At 36.3% G+C, this 24,373-nt stretch overlaps 1 protein-coding gene across 2 annotated transcripts in view; it reads right to left on the minus strand.

Annotated features, from left to right (window-relative positions):
- LOC122800889 (interleukin 1 receptor accessory protein) overlaps nucleotides 1-24,373 on the minus strand; it is a 1,870,333-nt gene that overhangs the window by 152,086 nt on the left and 1,693,874 nt on the right. The window contains exon 11 of one of the 2 annotated variants that reach the window (XM_044070224.1): nucleotides 13,029-19,413. The exons of the other annotated variant lie outside the window; for it this stretch is intronic. Coding sequence (XP_043926159.1) covers nucleotides 19,034-19,413 — 380 coding nt within the window. The 3' untranslated portion in view covers nucleotides 13,029-19,033. Of the gene's footprint in view, nucleotides 1-13,028; nucleotides 19,414-24,373 lie in introns of those variants that run through there. 2 annotated transcript variants of the gene reach the window in all.

Genomic DNA, 24,373 nt, shown 5'->3' on the forward strand with positions numbered 1-24,373 from the left:
TTTGAGAAAACTAGGTGGACACCTTAAACTGAGCATGTGATAGCATGCAAATGCCATACAGACAACAATGAACAACCAGGTTTTGTACCTTATATGCAGATAAAATAGCCCCAGCAGGATGACAGAGGGTCTCACTCTCTCTCTCTATCCTGATGGCCCCAATTTACTTATCTCATAGTACAAGCCTATCCCAGTCTATCCCCCAAAACCCCTTGTGGCCCTTTAACTGTGGAGGGGAATGCCAATAAAACATTCAAGAGCACATATACTGTGACAGTCAACCCCAACAACATATGCAATCAATTTGCCACTGGTATCCTGAGGCTTGTGACAGAAAATATTTTTCATTTGTCAGACTGTGCATATGAAACATTTGATCACATATTACCAGAGTAATAATAAGCATTTAATCTAAGAAAAAAAATGTGTCTGCGTAAATCTATATCTATATATCTCTATATATCTATATATGTATGTCTATTAAACAGTTGAAATTCACATGGTCAATACCATGTGATCAACATTAAAAAGTTGAACTAATTGTACAGATATTGCAGTACTGTGTGAAGCCCTTTACCTAACTGTAGTGCGATCTTGGCGTTGGCAAATATAAATGGCAGGGGGTGGGGAGTGGGGTGCAGGGAAGCTTGTGCCATCTTCTGGATGTCTGATTTTTTTAAATGTTATCACCTGGTCTTGCCCATGTGAATTTTGACATTTTGAGAAGTCAATCAAGTAAAATAGATACATCTATATTTCTATCTACCTATCTATGGTCATGGGTTGTTACCAGCCTAACAATCACTAGGGGCCTTACAAGCCTAGCAGTACACCCCAAATTATTTGGGTCCCAAGTATCACGGCCATCCACAGGGAGGAATGTTAGCAGGGAGGTAACTAAGGAATTTATAAGAAGAATGTTAGATAGGAAAATACTGTTCTTATTGCCTGCCTCTGTCCATAAGGGACATGAAGGCTATTTCCTATCAAACTTGTCAAGACTGCATTTGAATAAGGTCAGGAAAGAACTCTATTTTACACGGATGGGGAGCCTACTTGGGGCACATCTATTTCTCTACCATATTCTGTTTATGTCACAAAGTAAGTTCAGATCCCTAAATCTGGTATTCCTGGTGCTGTTTCTTTTCCACATGTGCAACAGATCCATTAGGGCTGGTCTGAGAAAGTCCTGTAAATCAGACACAGATTCCCTCTCATCACCATGAAGGAGAATAAATATACAAACAGAGCCTTTGGATGATCAGTGTAGGACAGGGTATTCATGGTTTGAATTCTCCTGGTGAGAAAACGTTGTAAGTGTTCCATCTTTTGTCTGGTTAGATACTTGGCAAAGAGGTCAGTGCATTCAATGATTGGTGTGTTAAGAGCCAAGCAGAGTGGTAAAATAAATTTCTTGGATTGGGATGCCATACTCTTACCTATAGGTTGGGTGACAGAATGATTTTATCTTAGCTATGTATTGGTCACAGGCCAGATTGCTGTCTAATTATGTTCCTAGATCCCTTATTACTGGGTCAACTCTTAGGGGCATTTTATTGATGGAGTAATTCACTTGGGTTGACAGTTTCCCAAACGGCATTATAATACAGTTGTTAGCATTGAGTTTATTTATTTATTTATATATATATATATATATATATATATATATATATATATATATATAAAAACATAAAAAAGGGAATATTAATAATGCACTAAGTAAACATTTACAAATGGAGCCTAAACACACTGGCTTTTGTTTTGGGATTCTTGAACAAGTACCTATTGACCCTAAAGGGGGAGATTGGGAAAATTGGCTATGCTGTAGGGAGACCTATTGGCAAATTAGATTGAATGCCACCCACCCCCTGGGACTAAATGAGCATATTTCTATTAAGCCTTATTTGATTAAAAAAGCAGATTTATCAAAATAATTACTTAAAACAACCACTGAAATAACTATTAAAGTAATATTTTGATTGTATTGTTTAACATAATTTTAAAGTATTTTAAATTTTTGACATCCTTTTCTTCCTCTTTTTTAGATAGAACTGTTATTGTATGTTAGTTTATACTACTTTGATTCAAAGTTTTATCAAGTTTATTAATGTTTGGCAAACAAAGTGAATTTATTTGTGTTTTTAAACTTGACAGTTGCAAAAATGTGCGTGGTTACTTTAAATTTAGGTCAGACTGGTTTTGGCGCATTTTTTTAAAAATGAAGTTATTTAAAGATGGCTGATTGAACAGTTACATTGTTTTTATACTTGAAAAAGCCCTACAACTGAGTTAGGGTGAAACCGCTTGTGGAATTTATACAATAAACATTTTATGGACTTGCAACCTGTGTGCTGACATGATCGTTTTATTGAATTACTGATATTTGTTTTTTTTTTAAATTTGAGATTATTTTTACACCTAATTTTGTTTTTGTTTGAGTTAAAATGAAGTTAGTCTATATTTGGAGTAAAGGAGATGGGCATCATATTATAAATTAGGTGCAATGTGTGGAGAATGCAGACAGGAAGGATGAATAGGAGGATGGGACAGAGTTGGAGATAGCTTGCGAGCTATTACAGAGTCATGGTAGGATGAAAGATGACCCAGTAGTAGGAATAAAATAGAGGATAAGCTGAGTAGTAGCATGATTAAGTAACTGATCTGTATGTTATAGCTGGCAGGTAGTGGGGGAAGTAGGGATCAAGAAGGAAAAACACTCTGCAGGGTAGAAGGATATTTATTGGTGGTGGAGTCTGAAAGCTGATAGTAGGTAGGAAAGAAGTATTTTCTATGAAGAAAGAGACTTAGGTTGTCCTAGTATCTTCTCTGGAATGTAAGAACTAGGGAGAGGTTAAAAGTCTAGAATTTGAGAATGCAGGTAAAACAGAAAAGTGAGGGTTTATTTGGGAAAAGTAGAAGATACTATGTAAAATAGGTGCTGTTAGTCAGTGGTGTGACTATGAATGAATATAGTGCAAAGCAGTATGGGAGGGAAAAGGTAGTTGGGAATGGTGCTAAAAGATTAAAGCTTGTCAACAATGTTACTAAGTAGCATTTCTGCAGCTGGTCTTCATGTTTCCATAGAGACAATCTGGTAAAGAGAAACTGGAGAGAGACTGGTGGAATGGGATTGGCTGGGGGGGGGATAGAGAAATTGGCTAGGACATAATGTTCTCTGAAAACAATCAGGAGTTTTCACAGGTGTGACAGCTTTAAAGATAATACAAAACCAATTAGACAAACTAAAGTTTTCTCAGTTTTTAATGCAGTGGGTGATACTAATACAACAGGTGCTTTTGTTGTTTTATTTTTCACCCTTCATTCATTTTCTTCATTCAGTTTTAAGAAATGTAGGCACTGCAGTGGAAAAAAAGGAGGGTAGGAGACATGGGAGAGTGTGACAAAAAAAAATCAGTGTGCTTTTTCCCATGCTTGCATGGGGAAATGACTGGGTTAAAACCTTAGGTTTTATGCAGTAACAAGTTTATTACAAAGCATGCACATGAAAAAGATATTGATTATTATAAGGCTTTTTTTTTTTCTGAGAAACAAGGTACCCTTAGCAGTTGTGTGTCTGGTTTGCATGTCACTAGAAGACACTTTGATAAAGAGAAATGGCTTGGAGAAAGTGTGTACTGAAACCTTTCAAGTGTTTTCTTAACTGGGAGAGCTATAAAGATATACAAAATCAAATAGCACTTTCTAATAGCACAGGCTGTACCATGTGTCTTAGCATGACTCACATTTTTTGGTTACTTTTGCTTGTCTGTGTAGCTATCAACTTAGAACTTATGTTTTTATCAGGAAGCAAAAACTTCAATATTTGAAGATGTACATCGTTTTGTGTGTTATTAAGTTAATAGGTTTTAGAAGGTTTTTTGGGGGAGTTGTTTGTCCTGATTGAGGGCTTTCAAAAAAAAAAGTTATGTTAGATCAGGCATAGGCGCAAATGGATATGATAGGAAACAATGTATAAAAGATCAACCTGCTGAATAACATATACATGTAACATAAAATTTGGAACTACACATTTAACAAAAGAGCTATTATACATAAAAGATGGTAATAATTATATAAGACAGTTATGCTTTCTGTAATGTCTTTCAATGTGAATGGTCTTACAGATAATATAAAAATGAAAGACTAGTGAACTATATTACAAAATGCAGAGTGCAGACAGCTATGCTACAGCAGACATACATGGAAAGAACTGGACATGTGAATTTGATAAAGAAAGGCTTTCAGGATGGTTATTCAGTAGAATATATGGGGCCTATCAGTTCAAAAGAGAGGAATTTAAGGAATAGGTTTTGGAATTAATTCAGGCGCTACTAGAGAAGATAGAATTTTCTCCTGAAAACATAGCTAGGGAGTGGGATAAAATTAAAGTTGAGTTTAAAACTAGCGCGGAAATAAAAGAAAGGGAGATATGTGTAAATAGCAACAAAAATTATTTAGAGGGATTGACAAATGTTAAAAGTTTTGCAAAATAGGGGTTCTCTTAGAGCAAGAAAAGGAGGAAATGCAGAATATTAAACAGAAAATAAGGGATTGCCTTGATAATATGCATGAGATTAGAAAGACTGCTGTTTAGCAACATTTTTATGATAATTCTAGAGCACAAAAAATTTTAGCACAACTCAGGCAACAAAGTGGAAAAGGTTGTCACCAAGCTTACGGAGCCTATAACAAGGAAGATAACAAGAAACCATATAGAAGTATTTAAAATATTTCAGAAATTTTATGAAAGTTTGTATAAACCACACAAATATGGAAATAAAAGGTACAAATGGAAATGTCTATGGAAGAATTAAACATATCAAAACTAGAGGTAGATGAGGCTCAATTGCTAACAGGACAGGAAGGGATGAGATAAAAATGGCTATGTATAACCAAATCTGCAGGAAAGTCCCCAGGAATAGATGGTATTCCTGTGGTAGTTTGGAAGTTAGGAGGAAAAACTGATAAAGATGTGGAAGGTTTTGTTTAACAGTATTTTAAGAGAAGGAGAAGTACCAGCATCCTAAACAGGGTAAGGATCCATCAGATTCAGTTTTATACAGGCCCATTTCAACACTAAATCATGATTATAAAGTGTATGTCTATAACCGCTAAAAGAATGGCAAAAGGGATACCAAAATTGACAGATGAGGATCAGTGTGGTTTTGTGGAGGGAAGGTAAACATTTGACAATATTAACAGAACACTGATGATCCAGAGGGGAAGCAAAATGTAAAAAAAATACCACTTTTATTGGTGGATCTTTGTAAATCAGTGTGTGTTGTATACCTTTAAAAAGCATTCCAGCCAGTGGGCATGTGCATACAAGTACTGCGCATGTGCAAGCATGTGTGCAATTTTGACTGAGTAGCACATACAATAAACTAAACAAACCCAAGCCTCATTGTTGTCTTAATGCACATAAGAAGAGCAACATGGTGTCAGAATGGGATCTAGAGTCATAGCCATAAGGCAACTGGTTAGAGTTGGAGGAATAGACCAGAGTGGATCATCCCTATTGATCAAATGACTCGTAAAACAGGTAAAAAAAAAATTCCAGGTACTAAAACTTGCTTAAATGATTTATTTTGCTACAAATGTAAAATGAAGCACTCAGAATGCCCAAAACAAATTTCTTATTAAACAAAATGCCCAAAACCGCAACATATTCATAAAAGTATTCAAAGTAATTATGAAAACTTTTGAAACTATATCTGAATCACAAAAAATGTAGAAAAAGGGAAAACTGTATTTTTTCACTATGTGTTACTTTTTCATATTAACTAAAGCTATTCAAAGTAGTCGAAGTATGCAAAGTGTTTGCAAGTGTGTGCAGTATTACAGTGCAGTTATTTCACAAAGTACAATCATTTCAAAGACTACTTCGCAGAGTACAGTTATTTCAAAGAATATTTTGCAGAGTACTGTCTTTCAAAGAGCTTATTGTGCATTTAGCTATTATTACAAGTACATGGTGTGTGTGAATGTTTGTACATAACTACAAGGGACATTTTGCATTGTGCTTTACTATAATCTGTGGTCATGGAAGACCGATTTCGCAGGCTCACACCACTTGTGTGTGATAACAATATTGCATTAAATCGGAGTGTGTTTGAGAAGGAATACGCTATTTTCATACAGGCTGCTTTTTCTGACAAAGATACACATACAAAAGCATTTATTCTGCTTAATTTAGCTGGTTCAGAGGCCACCAAAACAGAGCATTCATTTTTGTATGTACCTGCTGTGTCTGCAGGGAAGGGGGAAGACCACCATACTGTGATACCAGCTGATACGCGGGAAGTCCCAGAGTTCTTAAAATGTAAATTTAGAGAAATGTGTAACCCCCCAAATGAATATTACAATGGAAAGGCACTTATTTTACAGAAGGGATCAAAAGCCTGGTGAAACTTTTGCAGCACATATAACTGACTTGAGAAATAAGGCTAAGAAGTGCAGATATGGTGATTTGAGAGAGGAGTTGATAAAGGACAGGCTTGTGTGTGGTATTAACAATGACAGTAAGAAAGATTTTGCTTTGAGACAGTGATTTAACTTTAAATAAGGCCACTGAGATTTATCAGATATACAAGCTTACAGAAAGGCACACAAGTATGCTTACAAATGAGATGGCAAGCCTTCCAGTACATTCCATAGCTCATGCAGCATGAAGTTAAGAAATACAGGCCTAAAGGTGGGGCCACTTCAGTAAAACCCAGAGCTACTTCAGTAAGGCCTAAGATGCATGCAGCAAAGCACAGAGGTGACTCAGCAAAACCCATACCAAACCTCACAGTCAACTGTCATAATTGTGGTGATAACCATGAGCCCAAATGAGAAAAGTGCTTAGCTTTTGTCATTCTTGCAATAAGTGGAATAATTTCAAAAGGTTTTGTAAATCAAATAAGGCACACTCTTTTATTAAGAGGGCATTCCAAGAGGCAAGTTGATCAATTAGAAAGCGGCGACCCTACTTTTTATGTTGATGGTGCATCTGTGATTGGTGAAACAGTCAATGCAGGAGATTTGTTGGCAAAGAAAAAAATCTTTTGTAGTTTGGATTAATGGGAGTCCCATAGATCTCAAAGTAGATACTGGCTGAAAGTGTAATGTTACATTAGCAGAAATGTTTGCTAGAGTAAAAGCTACAGAACAGCTTGATTTGACAAAGTGTGTGAAACTTTTTGCTTATGGTGGTGAAGAGACTCAAAGTGAAGGGTCAGTAGTGCTTTCATGTTACCCTGCTGGGAACAGCTATGACTTGCAGTTTTTCGTAGTCAAAAGACACATGCAGTCATTATTAGGCCTCAGAGACAGTTTGAAATTGGGACTGCTTTCATTTAATATTTAAGCCAACTTTCAACACTGCTAAGAGAGCTGGCACACAAAGATGTAATTTGGTCATGGTCAGAATAGCACCAGAGAGTATTTGATGTCCTGAAACAGAAGACTGATAGTTCAACTCTCAGCTGTTCACAAACCAGTTACTCTTTACTGTGATGCTTCTAAGTTTGGTCTTGTTGCAGTCATTCTTCAACACAGTAGACCAGCAGCCAATGCAGTGAGAACTCTTACCCAGACAGAGATGCAACATACCCAGATTGAGAAACAGCTTTTGGCCATTGTGTTTGCATGTCTGAATTTTCATGATTATATTTATGGTCGATCTATCCAGATCAAAACTGACCAACAACCTTTAGTCGCTAGTTTGAGAAAGCCTATACATACAACTCCAGCTAGACTGCAACATATGATGCTCAAACTGCAGAAGTACAATTTCAATCTTGTTTACACAAAAGGCAAACTTCTTTACCCTGCTGATACATTGTCCAGATCACCCAGGAAAACCACAGAACTGCATAACAATGAGCAACTTGATTTTGAAGTCACAGAAGTGAGAAATTTATCTTCCACATGTCTTGAAGAGCTCAGAACTCGCACAGCTTCAGATCCAATTCTCCAAAAGCTCAACCCCTTTATCAGTCGAGGATGGCCTTCCAAGCAATCTTATTTACCAGTAGAAGTGCAGCAGTGTTTTCCATACAGAGATGAGATGTTGTCTGATAATGGTATCATGAAAGGTCCTAAAGTGATTGTTCCAAAATCCTTGCAACAAGAATACATTCAGATTTTGCATTGTGACCACCCAGGAACTGATTCTACCAAAAGAAGGGCAAGAGGACTAGTATTTTGGCCTTCTATGTCAAGAGATATTGAGAAAGTACTTTCATCTTGAACAGTGTACAAAGCCCCATCACCAAAAAGAAGCACCTCAGTTAAGACAGACTTCTGAACTACCTTAGTTGACAGTAGCCACAGATATTTTTGAATGGAATGGTCAACATTACTAGGTGTTAGTAGCCTCTTATTCAGACTGGTTCCAGACTGACCCACTTCCCAACCTAACTTCAAATACTGTCATTACTACGTTGAAGCGACATTTTTTGTCCATGGTAGCCCACACAGAGTTATTTCTAAGAATGGTGCACAGTTTACCAGTCAGCAGTTCAAGAAATTTGCAGAAGAGTGGGATTTTGTTTATATTACAAGTAGTTCTGAATACCCTCAGTCAAATGGCTTGGCTGAATCTGCATTTCAAAGTGCAAAACAGCTGTTAGAGAAGTCCAGATGTGACAATACCAATGCTTTTCTAAACTTGCTAAATCTCAGAAACATTCCTCGTGATAATCATCTTGTCTCACCTGCCCAGAGACTTATGTCAAGACAAACCAGAACCACACTACCAGTCAGTAGTAATTTACTGGTTCCATGTGCTAAGAACAACAAAGCAGTAAAAGCCTAACTGTTGAAAGCGCGTTTGTTCCAGAAGTCTTACTATGATAAAACCAAAAAAAAATGTTTAGTTCTCTACAAAAAGGGGAGATAATAAGGATGCAGACGTCAAAAGGTTTTGATTACAATGGATCTGTGAAAAGTTTGTGTCAAGGGCCAAGATTGTACACTGTGGAATCACAAGGAGTAGAATTCAGATGGAATAGGAAGCATTTGTTTTCAGTGTCCGAACCAGTGTTACAGCATCTTGCCTGTGACAAAGACTCTAGTTCTTGGAGTGACTTGTCAAATGTTCCTGTTCCAGAGGACATTCCATCAGCAATCCCTGTCCCTGAGAAAGTCCCTGAGAGTCCCCCAAGCAGAACATTCCCCACGGACTGTCTCCTGTTGCTAAACCCAGTCTTAACTACTATGTTATGAGATCAGATTGCATCTCAAAACCTAGTTCCAGATACATGGCAACCTGGACATGACTGTTGTTTTCTTTATTAGTGTCTGTATAACTGCATGCTTATTGAAATATCATTGCTTATATGAGAAAGTTCAGTAAAGAAGGAGGATGTTGATCAGAGTGTGGGATATACCTTTAAGAAGCATTCCAGTCAGTGGGCATATGCATACAAGTACTATGCATGTGCAAGCAAGTGTGCCATTTTTAGTGAGCAGCCAGAGTGACAGCATGCATGTATGGAGTCAGACAGTTCATTTAAGTTTAATGTTCCTGCCTTCCATGCTGATGTGTGTTCTATACAATAAACTACTTAAACACCCAAGCCTCAGCATCTTCTTAATGCACATAAGATGAGCAGCTGGTCTTGATGCAGAGAAAGCATTTGACAGAGTAGATTGGGACTTCATGAGTAGGGCAATGGAAGCATTTGCTTTCCCTGATACAATTATAAGGCTGATTAGAAGAATATATGAGGGAATGGAGGTGCAAATTATAGTGGATGGGTCCTCTCTGATAATTTCTGCTTGAATAGAGAAACCAGGCAGGGTTGTCTGCTTTCCACTTTGTTGTTTGCATTATATTTAGAACTGGCGAAGAAAATAAGGGACTCAAAAATTCAAGGATATAATTGGTATGGTAGTCAGGAAAAGTCAAGGATATAATTGGTATGGTAGTCAGGAAAAGTCAAGGATATAATTGGTCTGGAAAAGCTGGCTCTGTTTGCAGATGATATTATTTTATACATGAAAAAAACAGGAAGGGACATTACAATGTTGTGGAACTATTTAAGACAGTTTCAGATCTTCTCGGGATACAAATTAATGAAGCTAAAACAAAAGCAATAGCGGTAAATTATGTACCCACACACAAATTGGTCCCACAATATCCACGTTTATGGTGATATGATAAAACAAAGTATTTTGGAGTATGGATTAGAAATGACTCTGAAGATAATACAAAAATTGAGAAATTGTAAGCTCTGTTATACAGATATGGATTCCAAGATGCAGGCCATTAAAATGTCTTTAATCCTTTTAGTCTTATATGCAGGTCTGGCATATTTTTATCAACCAGATGTAAAGATGTGGATAACAATTACAAAAGAGTTGAAGAACTTTATCTGAGAAGGGAAAACAGCAAGGGTCAAGTGGGATAAGCTGATTCTTCCAATAGAACAAGGCGAACTAGGATTACCCAATCTGAGGGGGTATTTTAGATCAACACAGTTAAGGCTCTTACACACAGCACAAGTAGAAAACTGCAATTCAAAGTTGAAATGAATGATGCTGATATAGGGAGGAAGCTCAAGAAATAAGGAGAAATTGGGATTTTGGATACAGACTGTTAAGGAGAACAACAAATCAGACAGTGTATTATATTCATAAAATAGCAAGGAGTATTCTAAGAACCAAACCAGCACAAGAATGGAACAAAGAGATTTTCCCAGTAGGGATGACTGTGGTCAGAGATACAGATGATAGGCAAGAGGGGACTGGAATATATTGGAAAAAAATGGCAAAGGAACCAAGGTATTGGCAGCAAATAACTAAAAAGGGAAAGGTAACAGAATGGGAGAAGGCCAAGAATTTATATGGACTGCAGGTTAGAAACTGATGCAGTGTATAGGCAAAGAGAAAGAAATAGGGGGCTCTTAAATGAAAGACCAGCACTGGTAGTAGGCAAAGAGAAAGAAATAGGGGACTCAAATAAAAGACCAGCACTGGTAGTATTTTTAACAGAAGCTGCCATTAAAAAGGAATAATTAGTACAGCATATAAAATATTGCATAATAATTATAAGAATCAATCAGAGGAACTTAGAAGGGATTGGGAAGAGAACTTGGATAAGCAATTCACAAAGAGACAATGGGGGGATATATGTATATCTCACAAATATGCAACAAAGTCTAGAAAATTTAGGATCTTTGCCTAGAAGTGTTTACATAGGTATGTTTATACTCAAAGTAAATTCCAAATAATTTTTCCTTGAGTGGATAGCAAACTTTGGAGGTGTGACAGGCAAGAATGAGGTGGCTGGGAACATATTTTGTGGGAGTGTAATGAGGTGGCAGACTTTAGGGATTCCCTGCAGACTGTTCTGTCAGAGATGCTGTGTAAGCAGACTGGATTGACTGGGGAGATGATTTTTTTTGAGTTATGATACAGAATTGGAATTGTCTAGACATAGTAAAGCCTTGCTGAGTCTAATTATGGTGGCTGCCAAAAAAGCAATTACTATAAAAAGGAAATCAATGTCTACACCAACACAACTGGAGACGGGATCTTTAGAAAAGGGAAGGAGCAAACCACATAGGAAAAAAATGGGAATTGTGGGAACAGCATATGCACAGCAGGAACGAGATTTAAGAGGCAGGATTTGAATGAGCCATATAATGCTTAATTGACAATGACTGGATGGATTACAAGTGATGCATAATGTTTGCAACTACAGTTGTTTCAGTGGTGTCTGTGATGTACACTGTTTGCAAATAAAGTGGTGTTATTTTGTTTTTCATTTATATAAATTTTAAGACTGCCTATGTCATATGGGAAAATTTAATAAAGATATTTATTGGGAAAAACAAAGCTTGTCAACAATATAAAAGTTTCCCATGTTTGATCCTAAATACACACACACACACACACACACACACACACACACACACACACACACACACACACACACACACACACATACACTCCCAAAACAATGGTTCATGGAACTGCTAACTTGCTGCATATGTAAAATACTTATTCCAACGAAAAAGCCAGTACCATGACACCTATACATATATACAATAAATTATGTTTCAAAAAATGTTCACCCTATATTATCATTGTTCCACATGAACTACTTACCTAAAACTCATTATCCTGAATACTACTCATTATCCTCAGTACTATGCATGGGTGGCCACGGTGGTGCAGTGGTTAGCATTGCCGCCTCACAGCAAGAGGTTCTCCGGTTCGATCCTCGGCTGGGGTGCCTTCTGTGTGGAGTCTGCATGTCCTCCCTGTGGTCGCGTGGGTTTCCTCCGGGTGCTCCGGTTTCCTCCCACATCCCAAAGACATGCTGCAGGTGGATTGGACACTCTAAATTGGCCCTAGGTGTGCGTGTGAGTGTGCCTTCTGTGGAAGGTTGGGCGCCGGGCTGGCAACTCGACACTGTAAAACTCCACTGCCATTCAATGTGCGGACAAGGTGATCCGCTGTGGCGACCCCTAACCGGGAAAAAGCTGAAAGAAGAAGAAGAAGAAGATCCTCAGTACTATGCATGTTCTTAAACTTAAAAATAAATATAGTGAAATGGAAACAATGAAAGCACTGTTGGACACTTTGATGCAGAAGATTTTACCTTATATCAAGAACAAGAAAATGGTTACAATACCAATTGTGTTTACCTCTCCCTTTATCAAACTATTTCAGCCAGAGAAAAGTAGATAAATGAGACAACTCAATGCATTTTCTTCCATCTGGCTACATAAGAAATGCAAACATGCAATGACTGGGAAGTGTAGCTAACCAGACAAAATGGCAATGCCAGCTAAATGCATTCCTTGCAAGCAGGATCAAGGAAAAAGGTGCAAGTGTCAAAATTCTGGGTCAGACTCAGTGCTATTATTAGAGGAACACTATAGTAATCATTCATCAGTGGAATATGTCATGGAAAATCCCATCATAATCGCAATACTGAGTGAAATTATAAGTGAAGTTATTGATGGTACACAATATAAGAAATCACACTTAACACGTGCTACAGAAAATAACAGTCTTCGCAGTCAGTGTAATATTTCAGATAAACTCTTATCTGTGACACATGCAATGAGCATTTTTATTTTTATGAAAAAAAAAATCATAACATGCAATCACAGTTCCCCACTACAAATGGAAACAGCATAGGGTATACTCCAAGCTAGTAACATTTAAGTGGGATACAAGCAACAAACATTACACTATTCTTTCCACTTAGGAAGACATAATCATGACACACATCCATCCTTTTCTACTAAAACTAAAAACAACATAAGTTACACAATACAGATCACAAATCATATAATGGACATTTATTATCAAATAATGCCACAAAATATACAAAACCAGGTTCTAATAAATAGCAGTTAGTAGTGTTGCTCAGTCTACAGCTTTTTTCTTTAATACATTAGTAGACATTACTCTAAACAGAGATGAAGGCATAGCACTTAACATTGCTACATCACTTGTGTTCAGCTTTTGGCTGAAGTATCTTCTGTTTGGTGTCCACACACCATACTTATATCCGTGTGTTTTCAGCAGGTGCTTTATTTTTGCTCTCACATACCAAAGACATGTCAAATTTCACACAAATATGTGTGCTGAACACACATACGTACTCTATGCGTGTCTAATGCCCAGTTAAGAATTACTACTTCTGCCTTGTTCCCATGTAATGCTGTAATTGGTTCTAGCTCCATGTAATGAGAGAATATCATCTCATATTTAAAACAAAACAGTAACAGATGCTTAAGCTATGAATGATAACTGCACTTCATTAGATTCATTGCCCAGGATGTTCTCACTTTTGCCAGTTTATAAGCATGTATCATCCCTAACACCCTGTTATCAGTTTCCATGCAGTCGAGGATTTCAATGGGGGGATTCAGGTGGATGCATGGTAACCATGGCTCCAGGGGGTTTGACTAGCATATACAATTATTATACTTTAATTTTTTTTTCTATGTTCAGCACTGCTAACTTATCTTAGTTGGATTATATGCTGAACATAACAACTGATTATCATTCATCAAGCCTTTCTTTCAAGTTTTAAAAACGACAGACACCTTGAGTAAACATTTGCAATGCCTGTCGTTTGCACATGCACAGATGGACCAGTGGAGATATTGCAGTTGTTGACTGCTGGTCTGAAAGACAGAAGAAGGATGCACCATTATGGTAATGCAAGGTTTAGTTAAAAAATAACATTTGTAAAATGCTGGCAGTCAACCAGATAAGAGGAGGCTAGCTATGCTGTGGATGAAAGAAATTCGTCCTCTTTACTTGCCTAGTGTAATGTATAGTTTTAAGAGCTGGTGTGGATTTGTATGAAATAAACTGGATTATGTATTCTCTCATTTTTAATATACTGTCTGGAAACTAGATGGGGGAGCTAGCCATTTGATAAAAGGGGGGCCAGCTGTGCTGTGGATGAATGAAATTTGCTGTCTTCAACTACCCCTTACAAATCTGACATTAAGGAGTGTTGTGGATTTGCAGATTTGTGTGAAATAAAACTAAATGTCTCCTTTTTCTAATAATATTGCCAGCCAACCATATTAGAGTGTTAGCTGTGCTGTGGATGACAGCAGTTTACCCTTTTCATTTGCTCAATTTAAAGTCTTAATGGCTAATGTGCATTTGTACAAAATAAGCTGAAATATTTACTCTCTCTTAATACACTGGCAGGCAACTACAAGGGTGTATGTGGATTAAAGCAACCTGCTCTCTTCATTTGCAGAACTTAAAATTTAGCATTAAGGGCTGGTGTGCACTTATGTGAAATAAATTAGAATATTTACTCCCTGGCCACTCCTTGTGTGGAAAAAATTGAAACTGTTCCAGATTTCACAGAATGTTTTCATCTTGGTCCAATATTTTGTTCTGCAACTTACCCTCTCGTTGTGGCTTTGCAGGACTATTGTGTACTTGTATGAAATAAGTTGGGATATTTATCCCCTGGTACTATTTGTGTCAAACCAAGTTGAAACTGTACCTTACTTTGTAGAATATCCCTGACACTGTCTCATACTTTTAGTATGGATCTCATAATATTTGTAGATTTCTGACAATTCATGATTGCAGTCAATAAATGAGATGGGAGCTTGGCTGTGGATGAAAACTTACCCTCTTGTTGTCTGCTCAGCTACAATCTGACTTTACAGAACTTGCTTGTATTTACATGAACCAGGTTTGAATATTTACTGTCTGGGTACTTATCTTTATGAAATGATTTTGAAACTGTTCCTGATTTTGCAAAATATTCCTGAGTTGTCATATATGCTTTGGTCAGTGTCTCATAAAATTTGTAGTTTTCTGCCAAATCATTAAGGACTGCAGACACTAAATGGGGGGGGGGGGTATTAGATGTGGGTGAAAATAATTAACCTCTTGTCATTTGCTCAGTTTATAGTCTGGCTTTACAGGTGTAACGTGCATCTGTATGAAATAAACTTTGGATACTGTTTGTGTCAAACAAGTTGAAACTGCCCCTGACTTCACAGAATATCTGTGATACAGCTTTATTTAGATGCGTTCTTCAAACACTGTTCTGGTTTTCTTGCAAATCACTGAGGACTGGTGTCAAAAAGTAAAGGGAAATGTTTAAAGTTTTAGACTTCATACACTTCAGAAGCTGCATGTCAATGTTAAAAAAAAAAAAAAACTATTATGGTAGCAACTTTCTAAGAAAAGACAAGCAAATTTAAAAATCCCTCTATGATTATGGGCCTTTTTCCCCAATTAACTTTTTGGCTGTGTCCCTGATTCTTGCTCTGTATTATTTTTTGACATAGTCACATGAGCCGCACACAACAAAATGGCTGTAAATGCCGAGTGGCGCTATCTGTCGATGAAAATAAGTTTTAAATCTTGTTTACTCAATTAACCCATATGATTTTGCAGGACTGAATTTATGAAATAAATAGAAATACGTGTAGGACTGTCTACTCTATGTGAAACAATGTTGAATTTGCATAACTCTCAACTGTTCTTGTTTCACATAAAATTGGCGTTTTTTTCTGGCAAATTGAAGACTGTAGTCACTAAATAATGGCAGATATGTGAGTTTCAGCCTTTGAGTTCTCTAGAAAATGCATGCTAATGCAAAAACTTTTATTCTAACAGCTTTTTAAGTATATAACAGCAATACTTAAAATTTGTCCCCGATTCTGGGCCTTTGGTGCTCATTATTTTTTTGGCTATGTCTTGATTCTTTCTCTAAGATGTTGAGAGTTGCAACTTTTTTATCACAATCAGATGAAGTGAACACAACAAAGTCTGTTATAACTACTGGGTGGGTATGAGGATTATCTGTGGATGAACGTAACTTACCTATTTGGCTGATAGTTTTAAAAAGTCTGGCATTGCAGGAATACTTTGCATTTATGTGAAATAAGTTGGTATACTTGGGCTACTATGCACTTCTGTAAAATAAACATGAAATACATCTGTCTCCACAATTATTTTTGCTACAAACACACATCTGAAACTCTTGGCACAAAAAAAAAACAACAAAAAAAAATAATCTGGACAAATCCAAAAATAATCGAGGGACAAAGGTAAAAAAATCAGGGGTAGATTCTAAACATAATATAAAGTTGGTAGAATAACAGTGTTTACATTAAGGTGCGTTTTCTAAAGGATATGAAGTTTGAAGCTCAAATGTTTGTTGATCAATGATAACCATAACTTTTATGAAGAACAGACCCACAAATAAGGAAAAAAATGTGGATATTCTACAAAGGTCTGGAGAGTTAGGAGGTATGCAATTGGACTGAAAAGTACTAGGGATGTCTGTTGATGACAATGGATTACTCTTCTGTTGTAATCAAATTAAACAGTCATTAGTTTGACTTTGCAAGACTATTGTACAGTTGTGTAAAGCAGGTTGGATTACCTTACTGTGGTCATTGTTGGATTATAATGACAAGAGTTTGAATGGTCATAAATCAAAAAGATGAATCCAAAAGAACATGTGCATTACATCGTGTAAGAAAAGGTTTGGAAGGAGTGTGGTTGGGTGGGGGCCATGGAATGAAACTTGCTCAGAGCCCCAGGAACACAATCTGCCACTGTTTCCATGTCATACTGAAATGCAACACTCAGCATATAGCAACCCTCAACGTCTATGGAATTGTGTATTCAAATGACATCTACTGCATACCGCTCTAATTACTTGGCTCCCTAAGCTTATCTCTCTCTCTAACAGGGCAACAATTAACCTTTCAGTCAGAGAGAATCAAATACATCAGCAGTGATAAAGGATGACCAAGCTTCATAGCAGACCTAAGGTTCCCTGAGCTTGTCTCCCTCTAAATGGGGACCAATTAACATATCAAGCAGTGTAAAACAATTACTTTAGGAAAAATAAAAGCAATAAAAAAAGTTATCAAATGCTGTTAAAGTCAAGCATATACTGTCAATGTTTGTAAAAAAAAAACAAAAAAAAAAAACAAAAAAAACAAATGGGCTTCATTGAGTTTATGCTTTACCCACATCCACTTCCATGGTAACTTAATTACAAAGTGTCATTGCAGTAATTATATCTTACCACTAACTCACTAAGGCACACAGAAGGAAATACACCAATCAACTTCTGAAGATACAGCTGTTCAAAATATAATCATGATCATCTGCCAGGGAGCCCATCATTTAATTTGCAACCCTCATACTCAAACTTCATTTAGTAGAAACTGACTAAATAAAGGCTACTTCAGCAAAACTTTATAACCTTTTACTTAAATCTTTCTACACGATAAAAGTTTTACTTAAATCTTTCTATTGGGGTTGTGACACTATAGTTAAATATAATTTAGCAGGAGGAGGAGGAGGAGATGCTGCTCACAGAATGGAACGTGTGGTTGTTTTGCCTCTCACATAAAACGTACTTTTACAATTTAATCAAAGTACCATTAAGTGAAGTTATTCTCAAAGGAGTCTCTTTTGTACTATTCAGTCTTCACTGAAATGGCTGATATCTGCTCTGTCAAGCCTGTTATTCAGCCTTCCCCTGAGCTATACTTGCCTACCTGTACTCAGAGTGAAAGTTATCTCCAACTTTTGAATGAGGATGAGTGTTAGAAAAATATGGCACAATATAATTACTGTAGTGACACTTTGTGCTTAAGTTAACATGAAATGGATGTTGGTGGAAAGTAAAAAGTTTACTTAACCAAGCAAGCAGCAATTTCCTCTTGCAAATTAATATACATCAGCGGATGAGTTCGAATCATTTAAAACTACCACATATATGCATTTTAATTTCTTTTGTTTTAATCTTTAAATAGTTTTTAAGTTACTAATAAATTGCCTGTTTTATACGGGTTCAAGGCAAATCCAAATGCAGGACTGCTACTTTTAATTTATAATGTACACAATCACATTTGGGCAGCTTATTTTAAAAACTGATGGCTAAATGATACTCAAGCCAATAACAGTTGCTGGCAGTTTCATGCAATTAATTCACTCCTACTAATAGCTAACCACTGTATTGGGCTAATATGATTTCAATTCCTGTGACAGCAAATCCTTTAATGGAGAAAGGGGAAGAATGTGCCAAATAAGGCTATTGCCTGTGTCTGTTAGCATTTTTAAACACTGTACAACAAAGACATTTAATTCATCACATAAAATATTTTATAAAATACAATATACAACTCTTGTAAAAAATACTTTTAACTTCAGTTAGTTTTACTTCCATATTTCAAAGTATTTAGTAATGCTCTCCACTGATCAGGACACTTGCATTTCCTGTGGTAAAACAGATATATAAACTTGCCTATGCAATAACAGTTTCAAGAGTGCTTTATAAAAAAGTAACAATACAAACCATTATTACTTTTCAGAGACCATGCTGATATCACTAGTTTACAAATTTGTCTCCTACTATAACAATTTTTCAATAGCACCATCTGCACTTATTTTATGCCTGTTGTAACATATAATAGTGTGTAGAATGGTAATGTAAGAACTGTTGCCAAACATTACTGAGCAATATTCAATGTTATTCTGCTAGTAAAAGGACTATTTAATCACTTTTCTAATACTCAGCTTCATTCAAAAGTTGGAGATAACAGCTTTCACTTTGAGTATTAGTATGCAAATTTAGTTTTCTTTTCACAGGGAGTGCAACACGTAGCTGCTTCCAAAACCTAGACTGCAGATCTTTTGACTTTTCCCCTTTCCATTTAATAACACTGAGCACAGCTCGGGCCCGCTTTAGTTCCTTCACCTGATTAACATGACTAGTGGGCTTAAACTGCACTAAAATAACTTTGATATTGCCACTTGAGGCCATGTAATCAATACCAGCCTTTAACTCTAAGATCGCCTGTGTTCCCTTTAGCATGTAGTTAGGACTCAGCACAACAATCAACCGTCGACTTCTGTGAATGAAATTCAAAGTCTCATCTGTGATAGCTGGGAAACAAACAAATAATGATTAGAAATGGTGTACAGAATGGCATGTTAATTTAAAAAAGCTATTACTTTACACTACAAATTTTAGTCAAACTGCAAACATGACACTTTTCAGATCACAGATTAGCAATGAAGGAAACATCACTTAGAACTCATTACAAGACATCTACAGAGACTTGGGATCTATATTCCCCCATTGGCTTTATAACTATATTTAAGTTATACGGTTACATTTCTTTCAAGGCTATCATTCAGATACCAATGGAAGTCCATCTCGTTTACTGAATGCTGTAGCACATGAACAAAGACTGTCTGCATATAAAAAGGGAAAAAGGAGAAAAAAAAAAAAGGCAAACCTTGTTTACCTGGGAACTGGCTGGAAAAGACACCCTTGTAAAGAGACAGGTAGTTCTATTCACAGAAGAAAAAAACATCAATTAACTATTTAGACCTACTGTTTGTCAGTTAGCACAGAGGATTAAGGCTTTGTGCTGTTAATGGTCTGCTTCCTACAGCCAAGGGTGTAAGATTTGATTCCTTCCACCTCCATTTGCGACAAACAGGAAACATCTTTACTAAATTATCACTTATGACATAGGCAAATATACATTTATATAAATGAAAACAAACCATACTGACAATTTTATTTGCACACATTATACATCACTTATAATCTATCCAATTACTGTCAAACATTACACAGCTCACTCAAATCCTGCCTTTGTTTAAAACGCATTCCTCCCTTGTATGTTCTGTTCCCAAAATTCCCATTTTTTCCTATGTAATTTGCTCCTACCATTTTCTCAAGATCCCAATTCCAGTTCTATTATCACTGTTACTATATTCACTACGTCTAGTACAGTTGGTTTAGACTTTGATTTCCATTTTCTAGTAATTGTTTATTTTGGCAGCCACCATAGTTAGACTCAGCAAGGCCTTACTATGCCTTGGCAATTCCAATTTTGTATCATAGCTCAGAAAAATAATTTCCCTAGTAACACCAATTTGCTCACCCAGAATCTCTGATAAGAGTAGTCTGCAGGGAATCTTTAATGTCTGCCAACTTACCACACTCCCAGAAAATATGTTCCAAATTACCTTTTTCTTCCCCATCCTACCTCCAACATTTACAGTCTACCCGAGGAAATATTATCTGGAGTCTACTTGGGTATAAAAATATCTATATAAACATTTCCAAGCAAAAATCTTAACTCTTCTAAATTTTGTTGCATATTTGGGAGACGTACATATATCCCCATTGTTTCTTTGTGAATTGCTTATCCAATCTTTCTTCCCAGTCCCTTCTAACCTCTTCTGATTGATTCTTATATTCATCATGCAATTTTTATATGCACTACTAATCATTTCTTTTTTAACAGCAGTTTCCATTCTAGCTTCAGCTAAAAACTCTACTTGTACTGGTCTTTTGTTTAGGAACCCCATATTTCTTTCTCTTTGCCTATATTCTGATATCACTCCTTGATAGGGAAGCCAATCTCTAACCTGCAGTCCAAATAAATTCTTGGTGTGTTCCCATTCTATTAACTTTCCCTCTCTAGTTATCTGTTCCAATACCTTGGTCCCTTTGCCAGTTTTCTCCTATAAATTCCAGCCGCCTCTTGCCTGTTGTCTGTATACCTAACTCCAGTCATCCCTATCATCAAAATCTCCCTTCTCCATTCCTGTGTTGGCTTACGTCTTAAGAGTACTTTCTGCTACTTTAGCAATATAATATTCTGTTATGATTATTGTTATTCTCCTTAAAGGTCTCCATCCAAAATTCCAGTCTCTCCTTGTTTCTTGAGCTTCCCCCTGTTTCATCACCATCCCTTTCCACTTTGAATTATAGGTTTCTGCTTGTGCTATGTATGGAAGACTTAACTGTGTAGCTCTGAAATACCCCTTCAAATCGGTTTAATTCTAATCTGCCTTGTTCTATTAGAAGAATCAGCTTATCTTACTTTACTCTTATCATCTTCCCCTCCCAGATAAAATGATTCAGCTCTTTATTAATTGCTATCCACAACTTCTCCTGTGGTTGATAAAAATATGCGTGACTTATGTATAAGACTAAAGGGACTAAAACATTTTAATTGCTTGCATCTTACTATCCATATCCATATAACAGAGATTCCAATTTCTCAGTTTTTGCATTATATTTTGTTGTCTCTTCCCACATATCTTCAGCTGCCACATCAGAATAATTTTTAATCCATACTTCTAAATGCTTCATTTTATCATGTCCCCATAAATATGGACATTGCTGAACCAATTTGTGTGTGGACATAATCTACCACTGTTGTCTTTGTTTTAGCTTCATTAATTTTGTATCCCAAAAAGATTTGAAACTGCCTCAAAATGTTCCCCAACACTGTAATGTCTTTTTCTGGTTTTACCAGGTATAAAATAATATAATCTGCAAACAGAGTCAGCTTTTCTTGACTACCATACCAATTCTACCAGTGAATTTCTGAGTCCCTTATTTTCTTTGCCAATGGTTCTAAATATCATGTAAATAACAAAGGGAAAGAGGACACCCCTTCCTGGCTCTTCTGCTCACGCAGAAATTATCAGAGAAGAATCTACCCCCTTTAATTTTCACCTCCAATCCCTCATACATCCTCCTATTAAGCCTTATAATTATATCAGAGAATGCAAATGCTTCCATTGCCCTGCTCATAAAGTCCCAACTTACTCTAAAATGCTTTCTCTGCATCAAGACCCACCAACAACAATGGGATAGTCTTACATTCTGCTTCCCTCTGGATCATCAATGATCTGTTAATGTTGTCAAATGTTTGCCTCCCCTCCACAAAACCACAATGATCCATATCTATTAATTTTGCCATCATTTTTGCCATTTTTAGCCATTATAGACAAACACTTTATAATCATGGTTTAGTTTTGAGATGGGCCCGTATAAAGCTGGATCTGATGGATCTTTACCTTCTTTAGGTATTACAGCTCTCACTGCTTTCTTCCAGGATGCTGGAACTTCTCCTCTTCCTAAAATACTGTTGAACAAAACCTTCTAGATTTTTATCAGTTTTTTCCCTCCTAACTTCGAAACTTCAACAGGAATTCCATCTATTCCTGGGGACTTACTTGTACATTGATTATACATCACCATTTTTATCTCACCTCTTCCTATCCTGTTAGCAACTGAGCCTCATCTACCTCTAAACATGGTATATTTAATTCTTTCATAAACATTTCCATTTGTACCTTTTCTTGATTTCAATATTTATCTGCTTTATACAGAATTTCCAAAATATTTCTAATATCTATACATGAACTCTTGCTAGCTTCCTTGTTATAGGGTCACTAGGCTTGGCAACAGCCCTTTTTACTTTCTATTGCCTAGGTTGTGTTAAAAGTTTTTGTGCTCTATAGTTATTATCAAACAACAGTTGATGAACAGCAATCTTTCTAAACTCATGCATATTACTGAGGTAATCCCTTATTTTCTGTTTAGTATTCTGCAGTTTGTGTTCTGTGAGATTCTCTCTATTCTGCAACACTAACATTTGTCAGTCTATCTAAATAACTCTTAAATCTTAAAAATATATTCCCTTCTTTTACTTCCACCCTATTTTAAACTCCATTTTAATTTTATCCCACTCCCTAGCTATATTTCCAGAATAAATTTCTACCTTCTCTAATAGCTCCTGAATAATTTCCACTACACATTCCTTAAAGTCCTCAACCGACAGGTGGAAAAGCATCTGTGTTTTATTTTTATTGGCACATGATCTGAAACAGTTACTGGGCATATCAAGACCTTCAATTAAATGCGCATGTTCATGTGAAATGTAAATTCTGTCTAGCCTAGCCCAGTTTTTGTATCTTGGGGAATATGTAAATTCACTCTGAACTCCGAGCACTGAATTCGTATTTTCCAAGCCAAATCTTTTCATAAATTTCTTCAAAAGTCTACCTTACACTTTGTTATATTTTCCCTTCTGGGCCACCATACACATCTTCACTGCTGCAAATAAAATTCCATTCCCCACCTATAATTAATATTCCTAACTGAAAGCCGATTATTTATCCTAGAATTTTCTTAAGTTCCAATAAAGCAGTTTTAGGTGGAATATAAATACATGCCAGTCTAACCCTCCTCCCTTGCCAATAGCCATTATAATCTTCTTATCATCATCTATCACTATTGGAGTTCCTCTTCCAATTAATACAAGTACACCTCTTTTCCTTTATCCCAAGTATTCTGCTGCATAACCATCGTGGAAACTTTTCTTCTTTAGTAAATTCATATGTTCAGTTCTTTTCAAGTGTGTCTCCTGTAGAATAGCTGTTTGCACTTTACATTTGTTTTAGTTCACTACTATTTCTTTTTGGTATTATTCTGTGAGACCATTGACTATAAGACATTACAGAAAACATCACTAATAAAAAAGTGATTATTCCCATGATATATATATATATATATATATATATATATATATATATATATATATATAAGCTTTTTTGTTAAATGTCTAGTTCCAGCTTTTGTGTTACATGCATACACTGTATGGCAGGTTGATCTTTTATACAGTTGTGTCTTATCATATCCATTTGTGCCTATGTCACAACTTGCAAAACTTGTTTTATTAAAAGCCCTCAAAAAACACAATACTTCTCTAAAACCCAGTAACTTAATACTAACACATAGACATGTTAAAATAGGAGTACAGAAGTTTTACCCTCCTAATATGAACAAATGTTCCAAAGTGGCAGCCACACTCATAAACTTGAGTTAACCTAAAAGAAAGGTTATCTATGCTAAGATACATAGTGCAGCCTGTTTTTCTACTAAGTGCTGTCTGCTTTTACCTTATCTTTATAGCTCTCCCAGATGGGAAACACTTGAATGCTTTCAGAGAACATTATCTCTTAGTCATTTCTCCTTATCAGATTATCTCCTTGAGAGACGAGGACCAGATACAGAACTGCTACTAAG

Source organism: Protopterus annectens, chromosome 4.part1 (assembly GCF_019279795.1).
Source record: "Protopterus annectens isolate FY-2018-M chromosome 4.part1, PAN1.0, whole genome shotgun sequence".
In the NCBI taxonomy this organism is placed as follows: Eukaryota; Metazoa; Chordata; order Ceratodontiformes; family Protopteridae; genus Protopterus; species Protopterus annectens.